Below are 19,939 nucleotides of genomic sequence, written 5' to 3' on the forward strand. Positions count from 1 at the left end.
AGGAGGCACCTGCCCTGGGGTGGGAAGGCTCCAGCTGCAGCTCAGGGTTCTTCCTTCCTTCTGGCTCCGTACGTTTGGAGAGGGAGTTTTTTTCCTCCTTTGAAGAGCTTAGGAATAAAACTGGAAAATAGTTGGTGCTGAATTTGTGCTGTAATGGATGAAACACTATTACAGAAAAAATCAGGAATGACCTGTTGCATTTCCTTTTAGTTTACACTGCAAGGTTTATTCTACTGCAATGAATCTTTGGTGTGTGTCCCTTTTCCCTGGAATGGCAGATCTGTGCTCCAGCTGTATTCCAGCCTCATCTCTGCTGCCTGTGTGCTTGAGCCTCTTGCTGATGCTGTGCAGCTCTGGGGTGTTCAGCTGCTGTTGGTAGCAGGGGGAAATGTTTGAATCCGAGTGGGGGGGTGAGGTATCTTCACCTGGAAGCACAACACCAGGAAGGAGCTTTGGCTGCAGTCAGATGAGGAAACGGGGGGCTGAGCCCTGACCTGCACAAGGGCAGAGGCTCTCCCCTAAGGAATCCTCTGTGAAGAGAGATTAGTCGCTGCCCTGGGCACGGTCATCGCTGCCAGCAGCACACAGCGCGGCGTTGGCAGCCGCTGCTGCCCGGGCAGTGCGTGGAGAGCCCAGGGAGCTCCGCTCCGGGTTCTGGGGTGCTCTTTTCCCGGGCTAACCGCAGGTTGGGTTTGAAGTCACGGAAACGCTCCGTGTCCCCTCCTGCCCGGCTCTGACTGTCCCTTGTGTGTTCCTTGCAGGCACGCAGGGCGTGGCCCCGCCGCCGCCCGCGCCCGTGGTGGGGCTGCAGACTCCGTCCACGGGGCTGCTGGGCGCCCGGCCCGGGCTGATCCCGCTGCAGCGCCCGCCGGGAATGCCGCCGCCGCCGCCGCTGCCGCGCTTCCCCATGATGCCCCCGCGCCACATGCCCCCGCACATGATGCACAGAGGGCCCCCGCCGGGCCCCGGCGGCTTCGGGATGCCTCCCCCGCACGGAATGAAAACGCCCTTCCCTCCGCCCGGCCACTTCGTGCGGCCCGGCGGCGGCCCGGGCGGCGGCGGGCCCGAGGAGAGCAGGGGCGGGCGGCAGTTCAGGAACGACAGGCAGTTCACGCCCAGCAGAGACCAGGAGCGGTTCGGGAGGAGATCCTTCGGGAACCGGGTGGAGAACGACCGGGAGCGCTACGGCGGCCGCGACGACCGGGAGCACGAGCGGCCGGGCGGCCGCGACAGGCGAGACTGGGGACGCCGCAGCCCCGAGCGCGACAGGCACAGGGACTCGGAGGACAGGAACAGGCGCTCCAGCGGCCACCGAGACAGGGAGAGGGATTCCAGGGATCGGGAGTCTCGCAGAGACAAGGAAGAAACCCGCGGCAAGGAGAAGGCGGAGGTGACAGACAGGGCGGAAGGCGACAAAAACCACGAGCCCCACGGCAGCAAAACGGAGGGCGCGGAACTTGTTTCAGAACTCGCTGCGGGAGACGCTGAGCCCGCGGGCGCGAAACCCGCGCCGGAGTCGGCGTCCGAGGCTACCTCATCCCTGGAACAGGCGGACAAGGACACGGGCTCCGCGGCCGAGGCGCCGCGCTAGGGCCGCAGCCCGGCTTGGAGTGTCGAGCTTTAGTTGTACAGTGCTGTAAATCCGCTTCCGCCCCTGCGCCCCCGACGCGGGGCACTGTGAGCAATTTGACTGCTTCCCTTCTATTTAAAATAGCCACAACATAACATAAAATACTGAAGAGATGATTAAAATATTACCCATTTTTGCTGTAACTTTTTTAAAGTTTTGACTTTAAAAAGTTTACGAATCAGAAGTAGAAGTGCTTTCTATTTTTTTTTTAATTTAAGAAAAGGTAACGGTGAAAGCTCCTCAAAACAATAGGGATGTGTTTTTAATAAACTCTATTTTCGTAACAAACTTTTAACGTGTGCTATTCTTCCTACGCTGCACTGAAGTGGAAAAGGAGTGTTCAGCAGCCTAAAGTTGGAACTGTTGATGCTGTACCGGAGTCTAAATTAGACTGGTTTGGTTCTGTTTGTTAAAGGAAATCCATCTGTTTGTGTAGCGATTCACAGAAGCAAATTTTTATTTGTAACAGTCCTCTGGAATTTTAGATTGCTGCATTTTAATGAGCTACTTGACCACCCCAGGTAAAAGTTAGTTTTAAGATGTTAATTGCAGAGTTAACTGTTTTAGTGTTTGCAATGCAATCCATTCTTTGCTTTATTTTTTTTCCCCTCCCCCCTCCCAACTGGTTCTGTGGTTCCTGCTGCCCTTAATTTGCCTTTTTTTGAGAAGTGACACCTTCAGGCACCGTCGGGGCCGCTCCGATGTTACAAAGCCTTTGCTGGGCTGCACGCACCCGCTCCCCAGCTTTTGTACTTGTCGGGAGGCACCAAAATTCCAGCCTGGCTCTGGAGGCGGGGCTGGGACAAGCACTGGGCCCCTCCTCGGCGGAGATGGGGCTGCTCCTGCGGGAACGCCAGGCCCTCCTCAGCCTGCCAGAGGTAGGTTGTGCCCCCCTGGGCTGGGGACAGAGGGCAGCTCCTGCTGTTCTGGGTGCTGTGCCACCTCCTCTCCACAGCACTTCCAGGTTCTGTCAGCTGTGCCGAGGGCAGCTGCAGTTTCTCCATGGCCAATCCCTGGGCAAGGGAACTTGTTCTGCCCACCCCACGTGGCTCAGCTGTGGCTCAGAGCTCCCATAACCCAGCAGCGCCGGGGCAAACCTGTACGAATCCTGTGCATAGTCAATGGGTTTTTTCTCCTTGCTATAGGTGTGTTCTACTTTTAAAGTTGGGGATTTTGCCCCAAGGAAAGGGCAGCTGCTTCCTTACATCAGTCCTTTTTCACAGCTGCCCAGCAGCAGAGGGAATTATCTCTGTGGGAGGGAGAGGGTGGGAGAGCCACTGTGGAGCTCTGGACTGGGGAGAGGAGATCTATTTTTATGTTCTTGAAATAGCAGAATAAAGAGAGAAAGAACCTGTTTACAGATTGTAGTGACCTCAACTTCCATGTGTTAAAACTTGTGTCCTCAGTGGTTGTTTCCTGCCAGGCCCCTGGGCCGTTCCCGTGTCCCACACATCGAGGATTGAGCCTTGGAAAAAGCTGCCCCAGCTCTGTAAGGAGGGAGGGTTTGTTTCACTGAGAACACCTCCTTAAGGAGCAGGAGACAAGAACGAGACACAAGGCTGCCCTTGTTCACGCAAATCCCACCCCTATTCTCTGCCTCAGTAGGGACTTGAAAGCAGAGCCTGGAAAACTGGAGCAACTCCTTACCCCCTTCTGCAGCAGCAGCCCTCTGAACAAGGCACAGGGAGCTGAAGACTCACACAGTGCTCTGGCAGCACGAGGGAACGTAAGTTTGAAGTATTTTTACAGCATTTCTACTCTACTACCCAGTTCCCTTAGTAATGTGCCTCAGTGGAATGGGGTTACCCACCAACTGCAGCCTGATGCTTCCATGAATATCCTGAAGTACAGAAGGAAGGAACACTGATACAAGTCCTCATTAAAACAACTCCTTTTCTCTGTTAAGGGAGACCCTGAAATGTGTCTCTCAAGGACACACCAGAACAGGATGGAGGCTGGCACAGACACACACTGGTCTCTCCTGGGATACTGCCTGCAACCTCTTGCCGATGGAATTTAACCACGCACATGCTGAAGCTCAGGTCCCCCTTGCCAACAGGGGCAGGTGTGGGGTGGTCCCCTGTTCACAGACAGCCAGACCCGGGTGTATCTGCCCAGAACATTTATTACACGAGTTTGAAGCCTACAAATGCTGCTCCTCCCCCAGGAGGAAGCCCGGACACACCTGGGGGCTGCTGCTCTGCCAGAGCGCGCGGGGCTCGTCCGGGGTCTGGGATGGGAGCACTACTCACATCTTCCCTCACAGCAGGGATGTGACACGGAATGGTGACAGCAGGGGTGTGAGCAGAGACCACAGAGCCTTTCCATCAGGGGCATTTTAATTGAATGTACATCATACAAAACTCAGTCAGTCTCCAGCGTGTGAGTGCTGCGTGGGATGCAGAGGAGCAGGAGATTAATGACAAATCTTGGCTTGCAGGAGGAAGGGCAAGAGCAGCAATGGAAGAGCACTGCAGGTGCCACACTTAGCTCTTGGCAATGCCAATCACTCCACAGGCCAGGCGGGGGCCTGCGTTTCCAGTCACTGTGCTCTCGTTATCTCCCCCTCTACCCAGGTCATCCCGCTTCTCATGCACCTGCAAGAGAAGTGAAGGCACCTTAATTGATCCCACTGTGGATCCTGGCAGCAGCAGCACCACCACCAGACTAATTACACGATGCCAAACTGGTATCCGTGCTAAAAACTTGTGACTGGAGCTGCCTCCAGCTCCAGAGGGGTTCAGGCACCCACAGCGGGAAGGGGCAGAGTCGGAGAGGGACATCTGTGGAAGGCTGGCAGGGAATTTGGGTTCATGGCAGTCAAGTGCCACGCTGAGACACAGAGGGATGGCTGTAAATCCCCTCTCCCTGTTCAGGAGCTCCCCAAGGCCCCTGACCACTCACCACCATGGTGCGGCCGATGATGCTGTGTGGTCCGGAGAGGGAAATGACGGAATCCTGGATCTCCACCTCAGCCACGCCTCCTTTGGCAGTCACATTGCCCAGGTCTCCCACGTGCCTGCACAAAAACACAGCAAACTCACAAAGTGGCCTGGACTGAGAGCTCTTCCAAGGGAGTTTATGTCAAGCATAACTAAGGCTCCCAAATCCAGTGGAACAACCTTTTCCTGCACACTTGGTGCAACACTGCCGCTGTTCTCAGAGCTTTTGCTGTCCATGACAGCTCAGCTATGGCACAGGCAGCTACAGGCTTTTGGTTAAAGGAGGATTAGGAAAAGCAGTTTGTCAGACAGCAGGTCAAAGGCAATGCAGGAACTGCTCAGTTCCAGCCAGTGCCAGGATGATGATTCCAGTCTGGCATTGCCCCATCGCTTGGCATACAGCTCTCCCACACAGCTTCTATCAGCGCTGCATCTCTGCTAAGGCTTCCCTGGAAAACACAGCCTCCAGCAGTGCAATTTTCACAGGACTCCTGGTGTGCTGTGCCCTGCACACCTGCCCCAAGCACAGCATCCACTCAAAATGCAGCTGATCCTGTTCTATCAGGCTCCTCTGTCCAGATTCAGAACCTGGAATACTGACACATCCCTGCCTGGTGACTGGCTCAGCAGGCCCAGAGCTGACCACCAGCTTCTTACACAAATTCCATATTTTTAACCGAGTCCTATAAAACTAGGTTAATGGCAGCTCTCCCCTGAGGAATTTGATTGATTTAAGCTTCCAGGAAGCTTCAGTCCAGTTGTTTCTGTCCACTGATAAAAGCACATTCCACTTCTTGCACCCCTCCTAAGGGACTCCCCTGCCTACAGCCACACCAGGAGCAGGATCTGCCAAGGCTCCAGAAGCCACAATGTCCGTGCAATCCCAACCTTTAGCCCCGAGCAGCGGCTGCCAGGGCCCCGACACACGTTTCATGCTGTGTCATGCAGGAGCTGGCCCGCATCCAGCATTCAGCTCTGCCCGGCCTGAGGCTCAGGTGGGATTTACCAGCCACACGAGGAGCGCTCACAGACACCAACGTGAGCGTTCCCAGGCCGGCCCCTGTGCGAGGCCAGGCTGCCTGAGCCCTGCTCCCCGCTCCTCTCCCACACCCCACTCCTCTGGCACCGAGGGAACCGGGCTGGGAGAGCCGCTCCCCGGGAAGAGCCAGGCCCCACATCCCACTGAGGTACAGATACCCAGCGCCAGCATCAGGCCCTCGCTGTCCCTCCCTCCCAAGCCACGACAAGACCAGAAAACGCCCCCGGGAGAGTATTTCACACCACACTCAGCAAAACAAACCGCTGGAGTTAGCAAAGTACGGCTAAGTGACCTCGGGAACCCTGCAGGAATCAGCAGGGTTTTTCTGGCACGTCCATGCCCTGGACTCACCTCTCGGCATCACTGGGAGCCCCGTGCTTCTTCTGCTCTGGGTTGAAGTGGGGGCCAGCACTGGTGCACCCTGGAACACAGCAGAGCGTCAGGCAGGATCCCAGGATAAACCTGCTGCTCCCAGCACAGCAAACAGCTCCTCTGGCGTGCCATGCCCTGCTAATCCCCTGCAGATAAATCACCTGCTACACACAAGTCCCAGGCTCAGCCCCAAGCTTTCTTATTTCATAATGCTGGGTTATTCAAGCGTTCAGGTGAGGGCTTGGTATGTCAGGTCTTGACCACCAGTCTCAACATGCTCAGCGTATTATCCAGGAAGCAATTCCTCGGGAAGCGTCACTATTTCCTCACACAGATTTGCAGCCGTGAGAGCCAAGCTGCTGCTGCTGCCCCACCACGAGCAGCTCTTCAGAGCTGAGCCGGCACTTTCCAGCCGTGACCCGAAGGCCCGGAGGGACATCTTACCATTGGTGTTGTCACCGAACTCATGGACGTGGAAGCCGTGCTCTCCATCGGCCAATCCAGTGATTTTCCCAGTGACTTTCACCGGTCCGGTACCCTTCAAAGGAGAGGATTTACCACCGCAAGGACTTCAGCATTACACAGCTCCGTGTCACACCAAGGTGACAGAAAGCACCGGAGGCCCCGCTACGAGCCCACGACACTGCCCAGAATGTCCGCGTTCCTTTAACGCTCTCCAACACATTCCTTCCCCTGTTTTTTCACTAAACGCAGGAGTACCCGTTATCTGATGGGGCCTTCCAGAAAAGCCCCGTACTTTCACAGCGGAGCGCGGCTGATCCCGCGGCCGCGGCTCCTCGGCCGACCACCAGGGACGGCGCAGCTCCCGAGGGCCGCGGCCATTTGGAACCGCAGAGCCCTCGAGCTGAGCCCGCCCCGCTGCCCACGGGGAGGAGGCTGGAAAGGGGGACCCGGGGCGCTTCGCAGCCGCCGAGGAGGGGTCTCAGCGGCCCGGCCATGCCCTCACCTGCTGCTCGAAGTGGATGACGCCCTGCACAGCCCCCTCGCCTCGCATCACGCACACGGCCCGCGCCACCACCATCTTGTTCCCGCCCCGCCCACAGCGCTCGCGGACTATGAGCACGGCCTGCTCCCGTTCTTATATACACGGCGGGCGACGGCGCCGCGGCCAATGGCACTGCGCGGCGCGCGCGGCTCGGCCAATCGCAGCGCGGGGAGGCGGGAGGGGCGGGGCCGAGAGAGGCACGCGCGGTGCGTGGATGCGCCCCCTGGCGGCGGGAGGAGCATAACGGGCACCGGGACCTGGATCAGGATCGGGATCGGGATCGGGACCGGGACCGGGATCGGGACCGGGAGGGATTCAGAGGGAGCGGGCAGGGCGATGCTGCTCACGGCATCGCTCACGGCTGTGTCCTCGGCCGTGCCGCGGGGACGAGCGGCAGCGCTGTTTCCCTGCCCTGCGCTCCCCCTCGCACCGCTCCCGCGGCAGCGCAGCGCTGGGGCGGATGCTCCGCTCCCATCGGAAACCGGAATGCGGCTGTGAGGCTGCCCCTCTGCCCTGAGAGTGTTTGGAACTTAAATCACAATCACAGAAAGGTTTCAGAGTACCTGGGGCTTTGTGTAAACACGGAAAGGTTTGGGTTGGGAGGGACCTTAAACGCATCCAGATTCACCCATTCCATGGGCAGGGACACGTTCCACCATCCCAGGCTGCTCCAAGCCCCGTCCAGCCTGGCCTTGGACACTTCCAGGGGTCCAGGGGCAGCCACAGCTTCTCTGGGCACCGTGTGCCAGGGCTCATCACCCTCACAGGGAACAATTCCTTCCCAATATCCATTCTAAACCAAACTCTCACTTTGAAGCTGCTCCTCCTCTGGACTCTCTGCAGCAGCTCCAGCTCCTTGTGCTGCTGGCCCCAGGGCTGGGGCAGCTCTGCAGGTGGGCTCTCACCTCAGCTCAGGGGCAGAGGGGCACAATCCCCCTCCCTTGCTGCCCACGGGGTTTTTTATTAATCTCTGTCTATGACAGAGATATAAACGACTTAAAGCCCAGGCAGTTTTAAGTGGCAGTTTTGGGCCCTCATTAGGCCAGGGAAGGATGCAGAGGGGTTGTGCTTGTTCCACACACCAGATTCGCACAAAAGACCTGAGTCACAGCTCAGGTGACATTACTGAAGCAGAGATTTGTTTGCTTGATAACACCAAATCAGGTGAAAAAAACTTGATGCACAGAAATACATGGAGACTGTTTGCCTGAGAGACACACTGGGATTCGTAGTTTAACCCTGGAAAGATGCTGGGAAGAGAGCCAGCCAGAGCTTCCCATCTAGGAGGTGCCTTGGCAGCGTGAGATAAACTCCTTGGAGTGTCAGTCCTGATGTGCCTGGAGAGGAGACTCAGTAACTTGTGAGGAAACAGGTCTGTGCTTGTGGCACAGCAGCAGCACCCTGAGCCTTGCTCCAGCAGGAGGAGAGGTTCCAGTGCTCTGGAGGTGGCCCTTGTTCCATTCACAGAGGTTTGTAACCTTTATTTAGATGGTACGGTCTCATTTTACTTCCCTGATCACTCTTCTCACCCTTCGGGGCCCTTTTGTGCAGGGCTTTCTCTTATTTGAGTGACCTCCAAACCTGCCCTGGTGTTTCCATCAGGTTTATTGTTTCCTCCCTAGAAGTGAGTTCCAAGATCTGCCCTTCTTGTGGCACAAACAGATGGACGAGAGGTGTCAGGTTTCTTCATAGGTGAGGTGAAAGAACCCCAGGTAATTTCAGAGGACTCCTGGGGTGCCCCGGCTGGGCAGAACTCTGCTGACAAAGCTGCCCTGCTCTGGGACACTCTGGAGAGGTGGGGATTTCAAGGACTAACACATGAATTCCTGCAGGAAGAGGTGAGTAATCCTACACAAGTCACAGCCTTGAGAGTGTTCTATATGAGCCTTTTCTTTCACAAGTGCAATAGAAATACCAGAATATCCGTTACTGCTGTGCTCATTTACATCCAGAAGCCAGGGAAGCGTTTTATGTAATGTTTTCTCCCCCATACTTCTTTTTAACTTCATTTTATTAAATCTCACCAGGAGGTGAGAAAACCCACCCACCCACCCCCCAGTGCAGCTGAACGGGGTGTTTGACAGCACAAAAATCATCATTTGACCCTGTCACATCAAACGGTGATGTAATTATTTTGTTATTTGGAGTAGAGAGGACAGAAGAGAAAGAGCAGCTTGATTCTCTCTAATCCTAAATCAATTTAAAGAGCGATGAAATAACTGCTGTGAGATGGAGGTTAACAGCAATCTAAACGTCATGGAGAAAAGTTAATTAACTTTTCAGCAAAATGTGACAAAGTAACAAAAAATCCCAACCCTTAGGTGCTGCAGAATGGTGGCCTAGAGCAAGGATAAAACCCTTGAGGGTGCAATTTCTCTGGGATTTTATACAAGTTTAAAACTAAGAGGGAATTTTGAGAGCTGTGTTTCCTGTGGCAACCGTACATCTGGTGCAAATATATCGTCCCTCCTGCTTGGGATGGTTCTCTGGGAAAACCATGGAGCTGAATTAAGCCTGGAATGCCCATTTCACTGGGGGTTGTTGGAGCCGGTGTCCCGAGCAAGCCGCTGGGTGTCATTAACACTTCCCCTTGGATTGCACGTGGGGAATTCACTGAGTTTATGCATGTGTGGCACTTCCAAGGTGAAACTGTGCTGTGGAAATTATTCTTTCACTACAAATTGGCGGCTCTCTAGGGGAAAGGCTGCTGCTGGAACGAGGGGAAGCGCTGCTGCTAACCAGAGTGTCCACGGAATTGACGCGGAACAGGCGAGATTAAAACCAACATTCACTCGCGGCTGGGCTGAGCAAATCTTTGTGCTGCCAGTGAAATATGAACCGCAGAGGAGAGGTTGTGTAAATGTTGCTTAAGAACTTTGTACCCGCTGTGGTACAAAGCATCAACCTGCCAGGGCACCGGTGCTGCCCAAGGTCTGCCCACTGCTGTCATTGTTTGTAATATTCCTGCTATTCCTGCCAGTTCCCTTTCACCAAGTGCTTTAATTATTCCACACAATACCAAGGCCTGGCCGTGTTTCCCCGTGGAAACAGCCTGACAGGCTGAGACTGGGACCACAAAGCCAGGAAAGCCAGGATGGATGAAAACAGGGATTCTGAGGATTGCCCTGCGTTTGCAGAACAATCTGCTGAGGGCTTTGTGGGAGCTGCTGCTGCTGTGGCACACAGGGATGAGCGCAACCAAACTGAAACTTAGCTGGAGTTTTAAATGGTTTTTAAGCTGTTAACTAGAGCATGGGAACATCCCTTCTGAAACTGGCCAAGGACAGAATATTGTCCAGAAAGCACAGTCTGAAAAAATGTTGTTGTTCCTTGTTTTTTTTTGGTTTTTTTTAAATGTGAGTCTCTCAAAATGTTTATGCACTCAGGAATCCTATTTTGGCCACTGAAAGGCACCTAAAGGAATGCAACCAAAACACTGTGTGTCTGTGTATAAATATAGAGATATATTTCTGGGATGTAGATTTCAAAATATCAACTTGGATAAAAATCAACAAAGTCCAGAGAAACCCTGTACCTTGTCATGCTTTGTATAAAATGTCTGAATAAGGATTTCATTCACAGTGATGAGAAAGAAAAGCTTGGTCTTAGATTTTATTGCCAGGTTTTTATTTGTCAAAATTCTTACAGTGGTAACTAAACTAAATATAAAACTCTGCAAATCCCAGCCCATGTGAGCAGGTGTCAGAGGTAAGATCCAGGGGGCTTCAGCTGGATTTATTTCAGGCACAAACTGCCCTGCACTCTCATTTTTGCCACATGCACAGTTTAGTGCTACAGCAGGTGTCAGGACACCCGAGGGGGAAGCGGCTCAGATTTAACTCAGTTGTGTTGGGAAATCCTCGAGATGCAAAGTACAAAACCACAGGGAAAATGCTAATTAATAACACAGTTAGAAAATAAATGCTACAACAGGGTAAACTACCCTGTTTCTGCAGGAAAGCAGGAAAGACAAACAGAATGTAACAGGCGGGTGTCCAGAATAACAAAGCTGTGGTTTTATTTGGGGTTTTAAATACATGGTTTCTTCTCTGGGAGCTCTGGATGGTTGGGAGTGGGTGAGTTCCTTCAGGAGCACCACACTGGGTTTGTAGAGCAGTCAGTAAAATGAGGCTTTGGGGTGCTGCTGGTTTAATTCCAGCCATTAATAAGTGGGAACTCGGCTGGAAAATGCACCAGCCAGGTATTTTCATACAGTTTCCACAGCACTGTGGAGTGTTTATTCATTAATATTGATGTGCTCCACATCCGTGTGGAAGTTTTTCCGCAGTCTCCAGCCGTGCCAAAGGGCTGAAGGGCGCTGCAGGAGGCAGCCTGCAGACTTTGTACCCCCCGTGCCTGCCGGCAGCCGCCGTTCCTGCGGGCTGGAACTCCTTCCCAAAATGTGCTCAGAGCACCTCTGTGTGTCTGCAAGGCCAGGGGCTGGGCTGGGACTGATGGAGTTGAGGGCAGGAGCACAAGTTCCCGTCCACACTGGGGTGTGTGGAGAGACTCCAGACCCTGCGTGTGGGCTCTGCCAGGGCCAGGCTGTGCTGCTGCTGCTCCGGAAAAGGCTGTGGCACCTCCAGAACCTGCATCTGTGCCGAACCACACCCAGGCCTGATGATCCGTCCCAGGGGGGGACGGCCGGAAGGCTCCTGACAGCCCCTGGCTGGCAACCACCATGTTACAGCCTGGGAAGCGCTTGGCAGTGCCAAGCTTGGCCGCAGCTGGAGCAGGGCAGCTTATGGCACGCAGCTGCTGGAGAGCATTCCCTAATCCTGGCCTGCCGCCGTGATCCCAGCTAAGCCACGCTTTGGAGAGCAGGGATTTTCTGGCAGGGATCACTCTGCCATGCCGTGCTTAAGGCACAGCTCCAGGTGCAGTTCTGCCAGGAGGCCTGAGACACTGAATTTGCTGCTTGGCACGGGCGGGTGGGTGCAGCCCTGCTCTGCCCACCAGGCACCTCTCCAGAACCAGATCCTCCTCACTGCAGCCTCCTGGCACCTTTCTTCTGTCCTGTGCCTGAGCCTGACCCCTCCCGGCTGCACCCCCTGGCAGGGGGCTGTAGAGAGCCACAAGGTCCCCCCTGGGCATGTACATTTTTGGGGTTTCCTTCAGAGACTGAGCTCTAGCGGACAGTTTCTACAGAAAACAGAGGTAGGAAAGGAAAATATATTTAAGACAAGCCAGAAACAGCTTGTTGTTTCTTACATTTTTTCAGGTTCAACGTGGGCTCTAATGGGGACAAAAAACAACAGTGTCAGAGACTGCAAACAGTGTGGGGGGAAGAGTTTAGAGTTTAGTATTTGTTGCAGGCAGTTCGGGGTTTATTAGCGCTGGTAAGTGTCAGGGAGTGCCACAGGATGGCGTCAGTGGTCCAGGTTTGTGGGATAGGCTCTCCCACAGCGCTTTTCTTTGGCAAAATACTGTAAAATTGGAAGTAGCAACAACAACAATAAAAAGTAAGATACCTTTATGAGTCAGGGGTCTGGGGAAGCAAAGGGGATGAATGATGTAGGCTGATCAGCTCCACAAAAATAAACGTCCTTTTCCATCTAGGCTTGTAAATTTGGTACCTTGATGAATCTTGGACTGTGTGGCAACATAAACTTTGGAAAGAAAAAAACAACAACCTCCTTCCATGTCCCACAGGAACTGTGGAGGATAGCTCATAGTTTCATGGAAGAGAGAATATGTCTTGCAAGGGTTGAAAATAACTAGTCTGGAAAAAGATCCGAAAGCTTTCACGTGGGTAGAAATGATTGCTCTAATTCCTCTGGGGACACAGAGCAGATCTTTATATGGCATCTTGCATAGACTGCGATAAAAACAAGGGGGACAAGGTGTTTGTGGGGGAAAAACCCCATCCATGAGCATGAAACCAATCTGTCTGGGGAAAAAGGATTTTAAAGTGAATGGCAGCACAGGTAGCAGGAGCACGAATGGCCCAGGTCTGCACTGCTGGTTTAATTTGCTTATTTGGAGGCAAGGCAGTGACCCCGTTGCTCACAGGCCCTTCAGAAGCAATGCTGCTGAGTGTGGCTCAAAAATACAGATAAACTGAAGGGCAGCTCACTGACCTGCTTCCCACCCCTGCCTCCCGCTCCTCCCTGCATCTCCTGCCTTCCTTCCCCACTCCGCACTGACACACAAGTGGGAGAATGTGGTCTCTAACACCTCTGACTTGCTCTCCACCCTGCTATCTCCAAAGCTCTAGGATGCTGGGAATGCTTCCCAGTGCCTCCCTCACTGGGCAAGGATGGCATTGGACAGACTATGCTATAACCCACTTCTGTATGGCTTTAATTTAAGTGAATTATTCAGAAACTGTACACAGGCACAGTCACCTTCCCCTAAGCAGCAGGTAATCAGGAAAACTTTAATATTTGAGGAAAAAAAGCTCCGGGCTAATGGTTTAGCCAGGAAGGCTGGGGATTCTCTCTCCCGTGCCTTTCACAAGCAGCTGTGTGCCTCTGTACATCTCATGGGCATAGAGCCATGGAATTGTTTAGGTTGGAAAAGTCCCTTGAGCTCATGAAGCCCAACTGTTTTCCTGTGGGAGAACTATTTGATGTCTTTGCTGGTGACAAGGACAGTGGGACTGATGACACAGCTCTGTGCTGGAGTCACACAGCAGAGGGAAGGGATGGGGCACCCAGAGGGACCTGGATGGGCTGCAGAGGTGGCCCTGTGAGAACCTCGTGATGCTCAATAAAGCCAAGCTGCACCTGGGTCAGGGCAATGCCAAGGACAAACACAGGCTGGGAGAGAATGAACTTCCCACTGCCAGAGGGCAGGGATAGGGGGGATATTGGCAAGGAATTCCTCCCTGGGAGGGGGGGCAGGCCCTGGCACAGGGTGCCCACAGCAGCTGTGGCTACCCCTGGATCCCTGGAAGTGTCCAAGGCTGGATTGGATGGGGCTTGGAGCAACCTGGGATGGTGGAAGGTGTCCCTGCCCATGGCAGGAGGTGGGACGGGATCAGCTTTAAGCCCCCTCCCAAGCAGAACCATTCTGGGATTCTCTGAAATTAGCACTGACACTGAAAGCAAGACTTTAACATAATAAGCTGACAACAAACAGGATTGGAAGCCAAGGCTCTTGCCTGCCTCACGTGTGTCCTATGGGATGAGCAGCAATACCCCTGGGAAAGCTCCAGCTCTGCCATTATCCAGAGAACTCTGATTTCACAGACCACTTCACCCGCAGTGCCAGTGAACACAGATAACAGCATTTCTCCAAAGAGAGGCTGAGGTGGACAATAATTCATCAAATGCATTTCCCTCTTTTACATAATCCTACAGGCACATCATGAGGATGTGATCCCACTATTAGCCTCGCTGCAGCCTGACAGAAATACCAGCTAGAAAGCACCTGGAAAGGCATTTTTGTGATTTTTGAAGCATGCAGAGGCTTGGGAGAGCTTCTCCAAGGGATTCTGAGGGCTGATGGATATTTTGCACTTAGGGGAGCAGACTGTCCTCCCTAAAATTCATACTAAGCAGGAATACTTATTTTCTGTCTATGGAGTTGGCAACCAACCTGAGTCACTTACATAAATCCAGAAATCTTCATTATTACATTGTCATTGCTGTTTTCAAAGACAAAAATAAGGCAACAGTTTCTGGGTTGTGGTGAACATCTTCTGTAAGCTATGGGGAAATCTGACAGGAAAGTAAATGTTGCACCAATACAGAACAAGACCTAATTCAAATAAGTTTGGATGGCCTGGTTTGTACTGGTCACAGTCTACTGCTATTTTTCAAAGAACAGTTTCCACAATATATTTTTTAAAACCTCTTTTTCGTCTTCCCACTTGAAATGTCCCCTGTGGTTCCTGTCTCTCAGGTACAGACGTGCACTGCTCTGGAGCAAGAGCATTCTTTCATGTGGAGGAGAAGTACCACAGCGTGCATTGCAAAGAGAAAAAAGCTTTATTTACAAAATATAACAAGTGGAATGTCTGCAGTAGAGACAGAACTTTGCTTCTGAGCTTTCCTCCTCCATACAGATTCTTCCACGAGGAATGCTGTGCTGTGTTTCCAATCATGGAATTGCCGCCCTTGCAGTTAAGTTTTACTCTGTTCATTGAGAGTCACCAAATTGTTTCTTTCTGACGGAGCTACTCCTGTGTGCCCCTGTCAGAAACAACTCTCTTTTGTGCAGCTCAATCATTCAGAAACTCAGGATTTTCCTAGGAAAGTGTTTTACTCCTGCTATGTTCCCTGAAAACAAGGTTTGCTGATGTTGGCCAATTGATGAGTAGCTGGGGGAATTTTCAGCTCAGGCCCGTCTTCTGCTTCCTTTGAAAACATTTCGGAGGAAACCGAACTTTGGATGCACACAGACAGAAATAGCAGCTCCCGAATTAGCAGTGAGTAGGTGGAGGGGGACAGCCAGCACACGGGCTTGGCACAACAGCCTGGCTCTGCAAATGAAGAGATGGGGCTTGACGTGCAGAGTAACTGGAACTGTCAGATGACTAATGAATCTCAGCCATTACACACCGGTAAGTCTCAAACGAGGTGGGATTAGTTAAAGATGTGCCCATAGGAGCTGGCACGAGCTGCAGGTCTGCAGGATCCGTGTGTGGGGCTGGAGCGGGGAAGGGGGACAGTACTGGGGGACACACGGCTCTGCTGCCCTTGTCTGCTGTGCACCAGGGCATGGAACAGCTGTGCCTGCAGCAGCTTCAGCCTCTGGGCCCTCCTCCCACTGCTCCTTTGACATTCTCCCAGGGCTGGAGCCCCTCTGCTCTGGGGTCAGGCTGGGAGAGCTGGGGGTGCCCACCTGGAGAGGAGAAGGCTCCAGGGAGAGCTCAGAGCCCCTTGCAGGGCCTGAAGGGGCTCCAGGAGAGCTGGAGAGGGACTGGGGACAAGGCATGGAGGGACAGGACACAGGGAATGGCTTCCACTGCCAGAGCGCAGCACTGGGTGGGATCTTAGGAAGATCCCTGGCTGTGAGGGTGGAGAGGCCCTGGCACACCTGAAATCAAAGTCAGGAAAGGACCTGTGTTTAATGCTGCCGATTAAATGCTCTGCCTAAAGTGCTTGGTGTGGTAATGCCATTTAAAACCTGCCATTAATTAGTCAATGGCTTAATGAAGAAAACTGATATTTAATATTTGGACTTGATTCGCAAGCAACACGCGATTAATGATATCTGAGATTTTGTATTTGATTTTTAAAGGCAGAACAAATACATAGTATTAGAAAATAAATATTCTTTATTAGATACACATTGGGTTGGTTTGGATTTCCCCACACTTTCAAAGGTGTTGGGGAGGTGCTCCCAGTTTTTTTGTGTTGAAAAACTGTCAGTTCAGACACAGCTCATGTTTATTTATTATGCATTATGAAATGTGCTTCTCCAGGCTAGAGCTGAGGCTTAACAAAATCCAAGTGCTTGCAGCACCCGGGTGCTCTCTTCAGGCTGAGCCGTGTCCTGCTGAGGGGAGGCTGCGTGTGATGCAAACAAAGGCACTGGTGTCCACTGGCTACAAGTTACACGGTTCTCTTATTAATTAGTGTTCTGTCCTCTGTTGGTTAATGATTCTCTCGCTTCTGCTGCTCATTCCCATGCTCGGTGTTCCTCTTCTTTTGGGTCGGTGGGGTTTTGGGGCTGGAGGTCATGATCTGCTCTCCTGGAATTCCCTTTTTCCCCAGTGGGAGCTCGTTCTGCACAGTTACTTTTATTAGTTTCTTCCTTATCTTGGGGGTTCTGCCAAATGTCCTTGTGGCCTGGAAATCCTGCATTCCTCGTGTTCGATATCAGAGGCACATCCTTCTTCCCAAGCTCTGCTCACCTCCCCTAGGTCTGACATCATGGAAACGTGTCCAGCCCTACATCTTAGCACATAATTTGTTTTTCTAACACCTGGATATCACCTACAGCTTGTTGGCTGCTGTTTCTGGGGCTAAATCTCCTTTCTAGCTGATTAGGCTTGAAAGTGTACAAAGATCAAGCATCACAGAACATCCTATCTAAGGGACTTTTGGTGCATTCCACATTTTGGGACAGAGGCAGAGATGGGGAAAGCTCAGCACCGGTCCTGGGGGCTTTGAAGGGGTCAGGAGCCAGGGAGGAGAGGGTGCCTCAAGCAATGCCCCACTTCAGTGTCAGAAATGATAGAGCTCTATGATTTTAGTTAATGGTTTTAATTAACTTTCAAATTAATTGTTTTAATTTATCATAACTAATATACATATAAATTACCGTGTGCTACTCTTAGATTAATCTTAGCCAGCATTTAGCAAAGTTGTCATAAGCTACTTTTGTGGGAACGCAGCTGGGGAGAATGACTGAAATTTTAACTTTTGATAAACTAACTCTGATGTGCTCCAGTGAACAAAGCCTGGGAGAGGAAGATGGATTGGTGTGGTTGGACATCTGGAACGCAGAATTTATGGACCACAAGGACATTTTGTAGAAAGCAGAAGGTAAAGGAGAGACTAGAGAAAGAGTCAGTAGATGTATTGGAAAGGCCCTGCTGGAAGAAATAAAGACTAAAAATATGGACTAATTAACATGAAGTGAGCAATCAGTAACCAGCAGGATAGAATACTAATTAACGAAAGCGACCGGTATAATTTAGAAATGCCTTTATTTGATGAAACGTATGAATAGGCTCAAAAGTTCTGTACGCGTGTCTGTGTGGAGGCTGGAATTCTGCCCTACACCCGGCCATGCATACGCCCCCTGACCAACACCAAAGTAACGCCCGACTCACCGGCCCTCAAAAGACGGCGTGAGAGGGCTTCATTCATCCCGGACGATCTCGGAGGATTTGGTAACAGCGTGAGGCAGCGCGATGGCAGTGGGGGGAGTGGAGAGCCGTGCGGTTCCGGGGCTCTGGGGCTGTGAGGGGTTGTGTGGGGCCATGTGGGGCCGTGAGGGGCTGTGCGGTTCCGGGGCTCTGGGGCCGTGAGGGGCCGTGAGGTTCCGGGGCTCTGGGGCCGTGAGGGGCCGTGCGGTTCCGCGGCTCTGGGACCGTGAGGGGCCGTGAGGGGCCGTGCGGTTCCGGGGCTCTAGGGCCGTGAAGGGCCGTGAGGGACCGTGAGGGGCCGCGCAGTCCCGCGCGCACCGCGCCGCGATTGGCCGAGCCCCGGCGCGCGCCGCGCTCCCGCGCGCCCCCCTCGCCCCGGCCGGCACGGCGGCCCCGCCCCCCCCGCGCGCGCCCTTTGTCCCGCACGGGGCCCCGCGCCCCCAAAGGCCCCCCCGCCGCCGCCGCCGCCGCCCATTGGTCAGCCCGGCCGTGATTGACGCGAGGCGCGGCCAATGGGCGGCGCCCCCCGCGGGGGGCGGAGGTATTAATGTGGCAGCGGCGCCTATCGGCGGCGGCGCGCGCTGAGCCGCGGGCGCCCGGCCCGCCCCGGGAGCCGCTCCCGGGGCGGGCGGCGACCCCCGGCCAGCGACCGGCCCGCGGCCACCGCCTCCCTCCCGCCGGCCGGCACCCGGTACCTCCCGCCGGCCACCCACCCACCGCCCGCACCCGTGGCGACCCCGGCGCCCTGCAGGTGAGTGCCCGTCCGGTCGCGTCCCCGCATCGCCGCGCACGCCGGAGCGCCCCGCGCCGGGGCATGGCGGGCATCCCCGCCCCGCTGGGCGGGCGCGGGGGGCGGGCGGCCGGGGCCGCGCCGGCCCCGCCGCCGCCTCCGGGAGCGCCGGGGCAGCGCTAGAAATGTCGGCGCGGGACCCCCGCGGCCGGCGCTGGCCCGAGCCCCGTGCCTGCCCCGCCGGTGAAGCCGCGGGAGAGGGGCCCGAGGCGCTGGGGCGCGCACAGGTGAGCGCTGCCAGGCAGGTGAGGTGCCCGCCCCGGCCGCAGGGTCACCGAAGGCAGGCTCAGCCCGGAGTTACGGCTCCCGAGGGATGCTCGCAGCCCGGGGATCCATGGGAAGCGCTGCCCTGGCAGGAGGTGCGGGCTCCCGAGGGATGCTCGCAGCCCTGGGGTCCACGGGGAGCACTGGCACAAACGCGGTTCCGATGGAATTGCGGGAAGGAGTGCGTATTTCCAGCGCTGCCGCGTTGGGTTGGGAAGCGCTGGGAGAAACTGACATGTTCCTCATCAATGGTCCTTCCTTCCCACTCCATCGGGGCATCCGGAGGACTGGGATAACGGAAAGTGACCGGGGCTAGGGAGTAGGTAGCAGTCGGGAGCTGTTCATGATTTTGAAATTCTGACTAAAAAATGTATTGGAATAAATTAGGGGAGGCTGAGCTCTATGGAGTGATTAATTGGGTGTCTGCGATTAGAGCATCTTTCTCCCTTCCTCTATTATTAAAATGCTTCTGTCGTTTTCAATGACACTTCAGTTCTGTGATGTAAATTATTGAGCAAGGACAGACTCCTTCACCTGTGCTGTAAGGGCCCAATCCCACAGAGAGCAACTTCCTGCCGCCCCTCCTGGCTTGGAAGCTCCTGGAGCTTGTCTGATGCGTCCCCACTCCCATCCCTGTGCAGTCCCTGGCTGCCCTTCCCCTGGAAAACCCTGCCTTGGGCAGGCGGGGTGTGCTGTTGGATTGCATGGAGCTGCTGTCCTTGCTGCTTCCCAGGGAGCCCCACGGATGGGACGGTCCCGTGGGGTTCTGAAGGTGTCAGTGACCTTGGCAAGTGTGGTTCTCTCTCAGCTTTTGCCTTCTTTGCCCTTCTGCATCGATTTGGGGACCGATAGGTGCCCCGGTCCTGGGCAGTGTCTTGGAAAGGGATCGTCACCCTGTGATAGTTATTGGCTGTGCTATACTTGCACCTTCATCATGCTTGGGGGAAAACAGGATTGGGGAGTGGGTGGGGAGTGAATAGGGCTGTTTCTTCCCTTCCAGGCCCTGGAATGGTGGAGGTGGAAAAGGAATGTAACATAGTTGGCTCACCTAGGCTTTGGCTGCGGGCAGCTCTCTCCCGTTCCCGCTTCGGCTGCGGGAGCACTTGCTGCCCCACAATCATGATTTCCATG

At 54.1% G+C, this 19,939-nt stretch overlaps 3 protein-coding genes across 13 annotated transcripts in view; 2 read left to right on the forward strand and 1 right to left on the reverse strand.

Annotated features, from left to right (window-relative positions):
* Positions 1-3,608, forward strand: part of SCAF4 (SR-related CTD associated factor 4) — a 39,364-nt gene extending 35,756 nt beyond the window's left edge. For all 5 annotated transcript variants that reach the window (XM_005524071.3, XM_014253539.2, XM_088067861.1 and 2 more), the window contains one exon: positions 762-3,608. In XM_005524071.3, the coding sequence (XP_005524128.2) occupies positions 762-1,591 (830 nt within the window). In that variant the 3' untranslated portion in view covers positions 1,592-3,608. The remainder of the gene's footprint in view (positions 1-761) is intronic.
* A 343-nt stretch (positions 3,609-3,951) lies between these two features.
* Positions 3,952-7,064, reverse strand: SOD1 (superoxide dismutase 1). The gene is made up of 5 exons (XM_005524070.3): positions 6,951-7,064; positions 6,428-6,521; positions 5,963-6,032; positions 4,535-4,649; positions 3,952-4,227 (listed from the first exon to the last, which is right to left on the reverse strand). The coding sequence occupies exons 1-5, from the start codon at positions 7,023-7,025 to the stop codon at positions 4,117-4,119; spliced, it is 465 nt and encodes a 154-aa protein (XP_005524127.2). The 5' UTR covers positions 7,026-7,064; the 3' UTR covers positions 3,952-4,116.
* An 8,074-nt stretch (positions 7,065-15,138) lies between these two features.
* Positions 15,139-19,939, forward strand: part of TIAM1 (TIAM Rac1 associated GEF 1) — a 155,661-nt gene continuing 150,860 nt past the window's right edge. For 4 of the 7 annotated variants that reach the window (XM_088051021.1, XM_088051027.1, XM_088051028.1 and 1 more), the window contains exon 1: positions 18,367-18,505. Coding sequence is in view for 2 of the 7 variants with exons in the window: in XM_088051018.1 (XP_087907144.1) it covers positions 15,432-15,498 (67 nt within the window). In the remaining 5 variants the exon portion in view is untranslated. Of the gene's footprint in view, positions 15,499-18,366; positions 18,506-19,939 lie in introns of those variants that run through there. The other 3 variants (XM_088051022.1, XM_088051018.1, XM_088051019.1) reach the window with 1 other exon arrangement.

This window comes from Pseudopodoces humilis, chromosome 2 (genome assembly GCF_049639895.1).
Source record: "Pseudopodoces humilis isolate 2021_Gansu_Grassland_sample_001 chromosome 2, ASM4963989v1, whole genome shotgun sequence".
Classification (NCBI taxonomy): domain Eukaryota; kingdom Metazoa; phylum Chordata; class Aves; order Passeriformes; family Paridae; genus Pseudopodoces; species Pseudopodoces humilis.

What these genes read in the sequence shown, in the direction of transcription:
- SOD1 (XM_005524070.3), bottom strand. Translation starts at nt 7,025, where the DNA reads ATGGTGGTGGCGCGGGCCGTGTGCGTGATGCGAGGCGAGGGGGCTGTG. An exon ending in TCATCCACTTCGAGCAGCAG is followed by an intron (nt 6,522 to 6,950) that starts GTGAGGGCATGG and finishes TCTCCTTTGAAG; the next exon opens with GGTACCGGACCGGTGAAAGT. An exon ending in GCTCCCAGTGATGCCGAGAG is followed by an intron (nt 4,650 to 5,962) that starts GTGAGTCCAGGG and finishes GTTTTTGTGCAG; the next exon opens with GCACGTGGGAGACCTGGGCA.